Raw genomic sequence first — 11,223 nt, 5'->3', positions numbered from 1 at the left:
CAAATTTGTCTGCAGCGTCTGTTGAAAGCCATAATCGCATGCTACATTGGTAGGTAGCTGTATTAACACATCGGACACAATAAATAGTCTGAACTAGTGATGTCAATTACGGAAAATCGGAATACCGATACCAAACCAAATACCAACCAAAACCACAAGAAAATACCGAAACCAAACCAACTTGGGAAAATGAGGGAAATACCAACTTTTTACCGATTTCTTAGCCTCTTATACATTAGTGAGGGTTTATGATACCAACAAAATACCAAACACATTACGATTGAAATACCAAATACCAAGTTGGTATCGGTTTGGTATCGGTATACCAAAAAGTTGGTATCCGATTGACATCTCTAGTCTGAACTATCTAACCAGAACAGATCTAATAGAAGATTGTCATCGCTGATATGTTTACTTTCGACGATACAGATTGAACAACTGATTACCAGTCATGATATGTCGTTAAGGTCGCCTGTAACCTTAGGAATTACGGTATACCATCACCTAGCGCAAACATGTAAGTAAACACCATGCACTAAGCGATTTCACATAAAGGTAATGACAGTTGATAAAGTTAGCGACCTTGCTAGTATTTTTCTACATATAGTGCCTTTTTGTAGATTACAACTAAAGATGATTAAAACATGCACGAATGGTTATTGTAAAAGAATGATTACTATACATACAGACAAAACTAACTAGAAAAAGGTTTCGAGAAACAAACTGGCATTGCAACAACCACAGATAACATGAATCATGGATAGCATAGATTCATGTTATCTATGCCACAACGTAAATCATTAGTACCGCTGTTATCAGTGCATTTTCCTTCTACTTGTGTGAATACGGCATCTTTCTGTCATAACACTAGGCTAGCGACTCGCTCGCGCGATATTGAGAAAGCGGATGGTTTAACCTGCCAGCTATAACAGCAGTCGCGGGATATAGACAGTATTTCGCCCATAAAACTCAAGTCAGATCTAAGCTGCGAGAGCGTACCTTACATAGACATGTAACACATGTTGCTAAGTAATCATAACACTTAACAAGCCTGACGCTGATGCACAACAGTCCACGGAACGGACACGCTTCAAGCATTAACCACACTCATCAGCTCAAATCACATGGAATAGCGTTTCTCACTCTCGCAGACGAGCTGTTCAGAGTGATGAGTGTTGCAGAGGACACAGTGTGTGTTTGGGCATCCGGATGTGTGGAGAAGGTAGTGGCATGGTTGTCTCAGTGTAGACGGTAGACAGTAGAGAGGAGTATAACAAGGAACCTTGGGTGAAGAGAAGGACATAGCACGGTTGCCTGGGTGCGAGAAAAGTGCAACATGGCTACCTGGGTGTAAAGAGGGTCAAAATATGACCTTACGAGGATATATGTAATAAAGCCAGCAGGTCATCGAAGGCCATGGCCGTCTGCAGCAAATAATTGAACGAGAAAACGGAATGATGCAACCATCGAAGCAATATCATTCGGTATAGCTCTTCTTCCTTCGACCCCAGGAACTGAGACAGGAGCAGACGGGCCTAGCTCTCAACACCACACAATGTGCAGCTGATGACACATCACACCCCTTAAACGCCTATACAACGTCTCACATCGCACACACACTCCAAACTATCTGATTCTTCACTGATAGCCATGATATCGTTTACACCGTCGCCGGCTGCCTAGCCGGGACGCCTCGCACTTGTATTGCTTATCGCTGCCACTGCAGTCCAGCTTCGCAGGGGTGCTGCCAGATCTGGCCCTCCCGGCTTTGCGCGGTGCTGCCAGATCCCCGACCCCCGCGAGTCGCTGCTTCACGGTCAGTGCTTACGGTAACACTGGCTACTCAGCATCGAGTTCTGTATCTAAACAATTCACAGCCAGCTGTGGCCATCAGCCTCAAAATAGAAGCGACAAATATTGTCACAAAAATCTTCAGGGCTCTGCCACTTCCCGGTATTGTATCTAGAATCAGAACACTATGCTACTGCATTTCCCAGGAATGCCGAGAAGCCCGTTATGCAGCAGATTTACTGTTTCTCGATCAGCGATTGTAGCTACACTAGACTTCATTCACTCGCGTAACCATCCAGCTCGGCACCAAGGTTGAGCCACAACAGGTCCGGCCGTCGGCCACTCTCTGCCTTGATGACGTCACGCTGGGGGTCCCATAGCCAGCAGTGTGGCCAATAGCAGCAGGACAGCAGCTGACTGAGGCGACGGCCCCGCTGCTGACGTGTCGGGCGTGGTGACATCCACGTCAGCCATCTTGAAGACGGAGAGGAGAGGATGCGACACAATGGAACGCTCGCGATTGTTGATCATGTAGCTGATGTCCCTCAGGGGACCGGTGCACTTATCCTGGAACGATGCATGGTTATCATTAGAAATTATATACTCGCCAAAGGAGCAGGGTTCAGATTGTGCCTCTCTTCCGATGAGTTTCTTGCATATGTGGCAATCAATTCGTAACACTGGGTATATTTTACATAACTGCGAATGGCTCTGCGGACGTTAAATGCATGCGCTAATTTAGCGTTTCTCAGTAAAACAGAAGCCTTTCTCAGTAAGACCACACAACTAAGTATGTTTTAAGTTAGAACAAAATTAAGCTAGGATTATATCTCATATTTACCTTTTCCCTTTTCAAGAGGTCATGACTGAGACTCTGATTATACATTTTCTCGACTTCCTCCAGTTTCGCCTGAACTATGATGTTCTCTGTCGACTCGAAGCGCTGGTGAATGGACAGCTTACACGGCCACTCCTGGTGGACGAAGCCAGAAACATGCGCCTCAGTCACTGCAGATGACGGCACTCGGAGGTGGTAGCCACTAGTGACTACCAGCCACCACCTCAAGACAAGACAGGGTTTACTGCACACAATGTGAAATTACAGAGGTTCGATTGGATGTGGGTTACTTACCAAACCACCATAGCTCATATGCTGTCGAAAAAAATATGACAGAAGAAAAAGGCATAATAGATTGCATCGATTAAGAAACACTACGCTATTTTTAAAGTGAGGAAGGAAGTCACATTACTTCGCAATTGATTTAGGCTCGCAGATAAGGCCGGAGTTGCACGTAATCCAATACTCCTTCAAAGGAAACTTACCTGGAAGTCTCTGCCCATCTCTCGCATGGTGTTCAAAAGGAGCATCTTCAGTTCTGTGATAGTGTGGTCTTTGACCGTTTTATGCGTGTACGGGTGCAGAATCTCCTCCTCTTTTCTGCTGTAACCCAGAAAGAGGAACACTCCGAAAGGCAGAGTGTACTCATCTGGAAAATAGCAAACGAACGTCACGGTCGGGTCCACTAAGGTCGGCAATCAGCCTTCAGGCTAGCACTCAGTTACATATTCAATGCAGCCGTGAGGTCAGGACCGGGATATCATTAAAGACTACAGAGCATATTAAAGAGCACATTTCTCAGGCGTCTGCGGTCGCACTCGGCTACCTACCTGCGGGCGGTCTCATGCAGATAAAGTCCCCATGGTGGCAGACGCATCCCTCTCGGTAGGGCACCAGGCCGGCCGTGCCGTGGTGGTACAGCGCCAGTGACGACTGACACTCGCGCTTCTCCAGACAGTCGAGCACGTTACAGACGAGCCGGCCGCGGCCGTGGCACATGCACAGCTCCGAGCAGTCCTCCTCGTCCCGGTACGGGTCGTCCGGGTCATCTTCCAGACGGTTATACTGCCGACAAAGCACGGTGCGCAAAACACACAGATGAATCAGAAAACAATTAACACTCTAAATAACTAATAAGTTTAGTGAACTAAAAATATGTTGCGACCTAATAATCTACGTAGTTACCGCTGTAGTTCGGAAGTAACTTTTCTCTTCCCCAAAGCAGCCTTATCACATAAGCTGTCACTTTCTTACATATTGACCTCGAAAATCCCTCACCCTCTCACCAGACCGCTTCTCATCCCCTCATGCCCCTCGCAGTCGCCGGACAGCCACTCACCCTGATTCCGGAGCCGACCGGTATCCTCTCCAGTGGCCTGCCCTCCCGGCGGGAGACGCAATGAGCCGGCAGCGGCGGCTGTGCGGCACTCGTAGGGCGAGGTGGACGGACCGGCGGCGGCGCGGCGCCCCTCACCACCCCCGGCCAGCGCGGCGCCGTCGTGGTACTGGTGGTGGTAGCACTGGTGGTTGACGTGGTTGCAGCAGTGGTGGTGGTAGTGGTGGTTGCTGCGGTGGCTGGCGTGGTGGTGGTTGTGGTGGTGGTGGTTGTGATGATGGTGACATCCGACACGCGACGAGCGGGGTTCTGCGATGGCGACTCGGCTGGTCCGCCGTTCGGGGCGACCGTCTCCCCGTACTCCTTGAGTATGGGCTCCAGAAGGACAGAGCGCTGCCGGTGGAACTCTCGCTGTGCCTCCACTGTTGACACAGTGGTGGTCAGATATGGGATAAAACACGAAAACAGAGGTGGGTCGACAGATAACAAACTCCAAACGGACGAAGGCAACATGTCAAAGACCAAAATGATTTGGACAGCAATCAAATATCCGGCGCCTAACAGAAATGTAGCTCGAGGAGCTTATGCGGGAAAAGCTGAATTCAAAGTAGTTGAGCGCAATCCTATCAAGTTCCGTCAAAGCACGGGCACGGAAAACGGCGGCCGATGCCGCGCGGTGAAACGACTGGAGTGGTAGGCTGTGCCGCCGCACATACACGCCGTGCGGGACAGTATAACTTCCAGTGACCACTCGAGTCGCTGCACTGCCAGCGCGGCGCTTGCCGCTACTCGAATTCTTTGCATCGATTTATGACAGTGGCGGCGGAAGGTAATTTCGGATGGGGGTGCAAAGTTTTCTCAAGGGGCCCCTCTGGAAGTTTCGCCCCCCCCCCCTATATTTTTTAGAGTGATTATCATTGCTTTATGAAAAACGAAGATTTTGGAAAACTATCCCCAAACACACAAGTTCTGCAAAATATTTGAAATTACAGTGTACCTATCTCAAATAATGAAAGCATAAAGAAGCAAATGCAGCTAGTTTTTATCATCTAATCTTCTTTTAGTCTAGCCACCACCCGCAGCATCTCAACCCACCTTTCTGGATCCGCAGTGGACCATTAAGGGCCCTACGAGACCGTTCTTAGAAGACCGTGTTTAAAAGTCCCTTGGAAACCGACCCCTTAGAGGCTCCTCCAGAGACCTACATGACTCCCCAGACCGAATGAGCCCTCCGACCAGGGTCGGTCCCTCAGAAGTTGCTGAAGGGTTTCAGAAAGCAGTATACTCGTAGGCTCGAAAGGCTTTTGATGGCTCTCAGAGACTGGCATCGGACCCAAAAAAAGCCTGTATGGAGGGAGACCCTCCAAAGCCGGGATGGCCACCAGGAGCCGATGTTTAGCCTAAAGAGCCAGTATGGAGGAATGAATAAAGGAAAGGACTAGGAGTCTCAGTGGGGCCTTCAGGGGCAAGCGTTTGGGCCCCAAAAGAATGTGTGGGGTCTTAGAGGCAGGTAGGCCCCTGGAGCGTGCACGGGGTGGGACCCCGTGTGCTATCGAGGTGGGAGCTAGCGTGTGAGCCCAAATATTCGACTGGCGGCTACTAGAACCTGCATGGGGATTCTTAGAAGCCGCTTAGACCCACATTTAATGAGTCATGAGTCCCAAGAGTCGATGTAGTGGCCCTAAAAGCCGGTGTAAGGCCCATGGCCCCATAAGTTCCGGCGTTGTGACTCTCAGAGGCCGACGAAGGGGGCACCAAGAGCGGATAAAGTGATTCAACAAGCCGACATGGGGCCTGAGAATCAGTGTGGAATTCCAGGAGTCTGCGTGAGCTCTCGGAGACCTTCGTAGGGCCCACAAAGGTCGTTCTGAAGGCCCTCTGAATCTGAGCTCTTTGCGGGGCCCTTAGAGGCCAGCATGTCCACTGGCACCTGCCTGCGTTGATTTGAGGCCCTCCGAGGCCGTCGTAGGGTTTTTCAGAGGCCAGCGTGGGCCCTTGAAGCCTTCGTTAGGCCCTAGAGGCCGCCGAGGGCTCTCAGAGACCGTCACAGGGCCATCAGAGGTCAGCATGGCCCCTGGAGCCTGCCTGCGTCGAGGCCCTCAGAGGCCGTCGTGGGGCCCTCAGATGCCAGCGTGGGCCTTTGGAGCTTGCTTTGGGTCTTACAGGCCATCGTGAGGGCCCATAGAGGTTGTCATCAGGGCCCTCAGCCCCGCAGGGACCGTCCTGGGGCCCTCAGAAGTTGTTGTGGGGCCCTTAGAAGCCTTCGAGAGGACCATCTGAGGTCGTCATGAGGGTCCTTAGCCATCGTGAGGGTCTTCATGGGCCCTCAGAGACCTTTGCAGGGCTCTCAGAGGCCTTGGTAAGGCCGTCAGAGGTCATTGTTATGGCCCTCAATAACCGCAGGTTGTTTGAAATAGACAAACACTATTCGTTAGAATTGTGTTTTTCTATTGAAGAACAACCGGATAGACCGTTGCAGGGCCCTCAGATGCCAGCATAGCCCCTGCAGCCTGGTTGTGTTGGGCCCTCAGAGGCCGTCGTGGGGCTGTCTGAAGCCAAATGGGCCCTCAGACCTGAGTTGGGTCTAGGGCCGTCACGAGGACCCTCAGAGACCGTCGCGGAGGCCATCAGAGGCCAGCGTGGCCCCTGGAGTTTCTGTGGGACCCTCAGCGGTCGTCATGAGGGCCCTTAGTGGCCGTTGTAGGGCCCCAGGGGACAGATGTCGTCGTGAGAGCCCTCAGAGATCATCGTAAGGGCCCTCAGAGGCCGTCGTGGGGCCCTCAGAGGCCAGCGCGGCCCCTGGAGTCTCCTTGGGGCCCTCAGAGGCATGCGTGCTCGTGGGGGCCCTCAGATGCCGCATGGAGCACCAAACGCGGCTCGGGACACTTCTAGCCGGAGTGGGGGCCCCAAAGACTAGCATGGAGCACTCCTGACCATAATTGGACATCCGATAATCCCACATCAGTGTTCTTTCCCGATCACTGGTTTTCAGGAGAAAATGTATTGGATGGTGTGACGGGCCCCTTGTACGGATTTTGGGGGTGCAAAAAGATATGTTTGCACCCCCATGTTTTTGGATGGGGGTGCAGCTGCACCCCCTGCACCCCCTATTCCGCCGCCACTGATTTATGATGCATGAATGTCGTGTCCCTCTGTATGCACTTTTGTTAGAAATGATGTGCCCTTTTCTTGTAATATTATTCTGTTTTTTTTTAGTCCGAATCTTGTCTTATCTGTTTAACACGCGCAGTGGAAGGGTTGCGAGTACTACGCCCAGTGGAAGGGGGGGGGGGGCGGATGTCACCCCCCCCCCTAAGATCTCAGCTCCCACTGGAGCTAGAAAGACGAAATTTGGAGGGTAGGTGAAGGCCATGGGGAACTCTGTTGTGTGTGAATTTCATGACCCTAGGTCAATATCTTCAAGGTCAAATGAGGTCAAATGTGGTCAAATCTGACAAATTAGCGACTTTTTTGCGTTTACACGCCGATAACTCAAAAAGTTACCGGCCGATGTTCTTTAATCTTTCACTATACGAAAGAACAAACAGTTGTGAGTATGTATGGTGAATTTCTAGATAATCCAACAATAAATATGGCAGTTAGAAGCCTGCTAAGGGTAAGATGTCGCCGGCTGAAGCGGGATCGGCCGACGCGGGAAACGCGGCAATCACAATTTTGTGTTTACACACTCATAACTCAAGTTGTTACCGGCTGATTTTCAAAATTCTTTGACCATATGATTGCCTGTACATTTCTCAGTCTTCTCACCGAATTTGACGCGAATCTAATATAATCAGCGGTAAGGAGCGCGATGTAAAGACGGAACCGTCCCGCCCCGGCACAGTCTACAATTCAGGCGGCGCGTAACGGCTAGCGCCGGCCGCCGCGCCGCCGCGCCGCCGCGGCGGCAGGATGTTTGACTTTACACCGCTATTACTAGAAAAGTTGTGAACCGATTTTCTTACTTCTTGCACGAGAAGATCCGAAATTCAATTCTGGACAAGTAGCCGAAATTTCACATTGATGTTATGCTTGCGGCGCGAGTTATTGGCGAAAAACAGGAGGGGTGGGCGAAATCCGCCCCCCCCCCTTCCACTGCGCGTGTTAACATACAAGGGCCTACACACACGCTAGCCCACATGCGGTTGTGTATTGAAGCAGACGTTTTCCCACAGCCCACATACCGACACAGGGGTTAGCCCAAAGGAGGCGCTCCCAGTCGTGGCAGCTGTGCTGGCCGGGCGTGGAGCCGGCCGCCGGCGCGTCGTGGCAGCCGCAGTGGCTGTGCAGCTCGGTACCGAGCACGGCCAGCAGTGCGCTCCGGCAGTGCTCGCTGGGGCCGGCGCAGCGGGCCGTCACCACGTCCACGGCGCACGCCTGCTCGTAGCGCTCGAGCCGCGGCCGGCAGCGGCCGTCCCACTGGCGGCGGCAGTGGCGCGCCACCCGCAGACACGACGGCAGCCGGCCGCCCTCCGGCTGGCTGGCGCACGACGGGTGCAGCCGCTGCATGGCCGCCACGCAGCCCGACTCGCCCGCGTCGCTCCGGCTGCAAATACGAGCACAGCACTTTCAGCATCATAGTTTTCTGTGCACTAATTCACTAGTATTCACTGTTGTCAATAACTTTTCAGACCAAATAAGACGTTCTTTTTTCCATGACACTTCATATTCACTGCTCAATACTGCGAAATGCGAATTAAATGCATCTTATCGATGGACTCCCACCACAATCAGTTTGGCGGTGAAACGATTAACTCATTCTGAAGTAATGAATCTCACCGGCAGACGCAGAGTGCGGCGTCCATGACGAGCACGCTGTCTGACTGGTCGTAGAACTCCTGCATGTGCTTCATACACTGCTGGCGGTGGCACGAGTCGGCCGCGCAGCTGTTCAACATGGGCTCCAGCAGAAGGCGGCAGCGGCGGTCCCGGCGACAGTTGGCCAGCGCCGTGTGACAGGACGACTGCAGCACCGGCCCGGCCGACTCCAGGTCGACCGAACTCACAGTCACCAGATCAACTGGGCCGGAAACAAACGCCAAGTCAGACTACACGTACAAAAATAAAAAAAAAAAATCCAATAGAGATGACTCATAGGATAGAACGGCAGATTCAATGGCGATTCACGCTTTTTTGTAAGTTTTCAACAAAGTAATAAGCACTTAACGGCTCATTGAAAATCATTAAACATCGTACCCTTGGTCGTCTCTGGCAGCTTGGGCGGAGCGAAGGGGTTCTCTGGCTCCTCGTCTTCATCGGGCCCATAGAGGGTCCTTACGATATCGGATGACCGGGGTCGCTGTGAGGTTACCTCGTACAGCGGAGCCACCAGATGATGTTCAGCTAGTGGTCGGGTGACCTCGTCCCCTCCCAGGCCGCTCACTGTAACAACAGTCCGTGAGGACACACCGGTATAGCGCGCGCCGGGGGAAGGGGCGCGGGAGGTGCGAACTGGAGTGCGGGGTGCGGGGTGTGCAGGGGTGGCCGGTGCTGTGCGGTGCTGATGGGAGGTGCTGGCCGGTGCTGGGAGGTGCTGATGGGAGGTGCTGGCCGGTGCTGGGAGGTGCAGCAGGCGGTGCAGCGGTGAGTGCGTGCGGTGTTCGCCACCAGAACCGGTGTCGGCACCGTGCTCGTGCGCCCAGTCTGAAAAGAACGGCGATAGATATAATTACTTGGTAAATGCTTTCTTGAAAGATCTTTACAAAACATTTTATTTAAGATATGACAAAAACTGGCAACTAAAATATTAAGTATAGAGTTCTACCAATGCGACAGCGAACAGGCTAGGTGCAGCATTGATCTATGTGTCAGCAATTGCCTTAAGCATTGCGTTTATGGCTGTACTAGCTGAGCGAAAATGGGAAAACGAGTGCATGTGGAGCGTACCAAGCCTGTCTTTTTATTGCAAATTAAACATTTTATCAACTAAAGACAAGATATTTGTTGATAATCTTACGTTATAAGTTAAGATCTGTTTTTTCTTCAAAGATACCAGAAGACGTAATTAGCAACGCTTGTGAAGAACGTTGTCAATAGCTGCTTTTCTTTGTATATACAATAGCCGTTTTCACGACGGCCATCTGGCACACATTTGGTGCACATCTGGTGCAGATTAGGTGCATATTTGGTCAAATTAGGTTCAGTGTGTCTCTTAGTAGCTATCAGCTGGGGTTGCACTAATTGCTTATATACCGTTGTTTGGCCTAACTTTGTACCAGTTTTTGACTTTTCTTCGTATTACTTCCAAATTATTTTGTTAAATGTTCAGGAAATTGTGCAGTAAGGCAGTGACATCCCTGCTGGTGACCTATAGTCACTCTTAATTTTTTTGGATAATGACATATAATTTATTTTTTTGAAATTAGAGTGGCACAATGCTACCCGCACAAAAATAACTTTGTACCATATGAATAAATGCATCAATAAAACAATGGAAAAGCCAAAAGTATCAATGTTAGCGGTCGTTATGGATGCATTGGTCCACTTAGAGGCTTTTAAAAAAGGAACAGCAAACTTGTACATTGTACAAACATAGTCACGGGATGATGCACACCATCATGACTGTAGGTCGCTTACGTATCCCGCTGGGACATTTCACACAACCAACGACGCGACGAACCACACACAATAAAAGGCACGGAACACAACGAACGACACGACGACCCTCTTCATCATATGGTGTCATGTGGTGTCTTCATCATATGGTGTACCCTTCCTGCGGGTGGCCCAAAGTTATTGAATTAACGGCAAAAAATATGTATAAACATTGACCACCCCCAAATTTTAAAAAAATGTTTGAGGAAAATAAATTACCAATAGTCGAATGCAAAGTCCACATGATGTCCTATTCAGGCAAATTGCAAAAGTCGATTCGGCTGGTAGCATCTGAGCCCCGTACAGGGACCTACCTAAACCTTAATATTGGGTGAAAAAAAGGAACTTCACCAAAAAAAAATCTAGAAAATCCAAAATCGACATGATGACGTAATTTTTTGTGTCCCTGGGTTTATCATTGACTACTTCATTGGTTCCGGCCCAAAAATGCCATTTCTCGCGCATAGGTATTAAGCTGATTAAAATTTAGCCATTTTTTTCCTCGTGGAACAAAGTTACCCACACGGTCCAAAGTTAGACCAAACAACGGTACCTGCTTTGTCATATTAACAGAGAGTATCATCGATTAAAACACTGAAATAAATTCATAAAATGAAGATTTTTGCTGTAAAAGAGATTATGTGCGGAGGCCTCTTGCACCAAA

At 50.3% G+C, this 11,223-nt stretch overlaps 1 protein-coding gene across 1 annotated transcript in view; it reads right to left on the bottom strand.

The window, feature by feature from the left end:
• Nucleotides 1-374: 374 nt before the first annotated feature.
• The window catches only part of LOC122379757, a 28,089-nt gene continuing 17,240 nt past the window's right edge, over nucleotides 375-11,223 (bottom strand). Inside the window, exons 6-13 of the mRNA XM_043362195.1 lie at nucleotides 9,162-9,416; nucleotides 8,745-8,985; nucleotides 8,150-8,511; nucleotides 3,969-4,387; nucleotides 3,460-3,694; nucleotides 3,115-3,278; nucleotides 2,633-2,764; nucleotides 375-2,358 (exon numbers count right to left, since the gene is read on the bottom strand). Of these exons, the coding sequence (XP_043218130.1) occupies nucleotides 2,152-2,358; nucleotides 2,633-2,764; nucleotides 3,115-3,278; nucleotides 3,460-3,694; nucleotides 3,969-4,387; nucleotides 8,150-8,511; nucleotides 8,745-8,985; nucleotides 9,162-9,416 (2,015 nt within the window). The 3' untranslated portion in view covers nucleotides 375-2,151. The remainder of the gene's footprint in view (nucleotides 2,359-2,632; nucleotides 2,765-3,114; nucleotides 3,279-3,459; nucleotides 3,695-3,968; nucleotides 4,388-8,149; nucleotides 8,512-8,744; nucleotides 8,986-9,161; nucleotides 9,417-11,223) is intronic.

Source organism: Amphibalanus amphitrite, unplaced genomic scaffold, assembly GCF_019059575.1.
Source record: "Amphibalanus amphitrite isolate SeventyFive unplaced genomic scaffold, NRLGWU_Aamphi_draft 000084F_arrow, whole genome shotgun sequence".
Lineage (NCBI taxonomy): Eukaryota > Metazoa > Arthropoda > Thecostraca > Balanomorpha > Balanidae > Amphibalanus > Amphibalanus amphitrite.
Note: the sequence above shows the minus strand (reverse complement) of the source record. Positions and strands in the feature narration are given on the sequence as shown.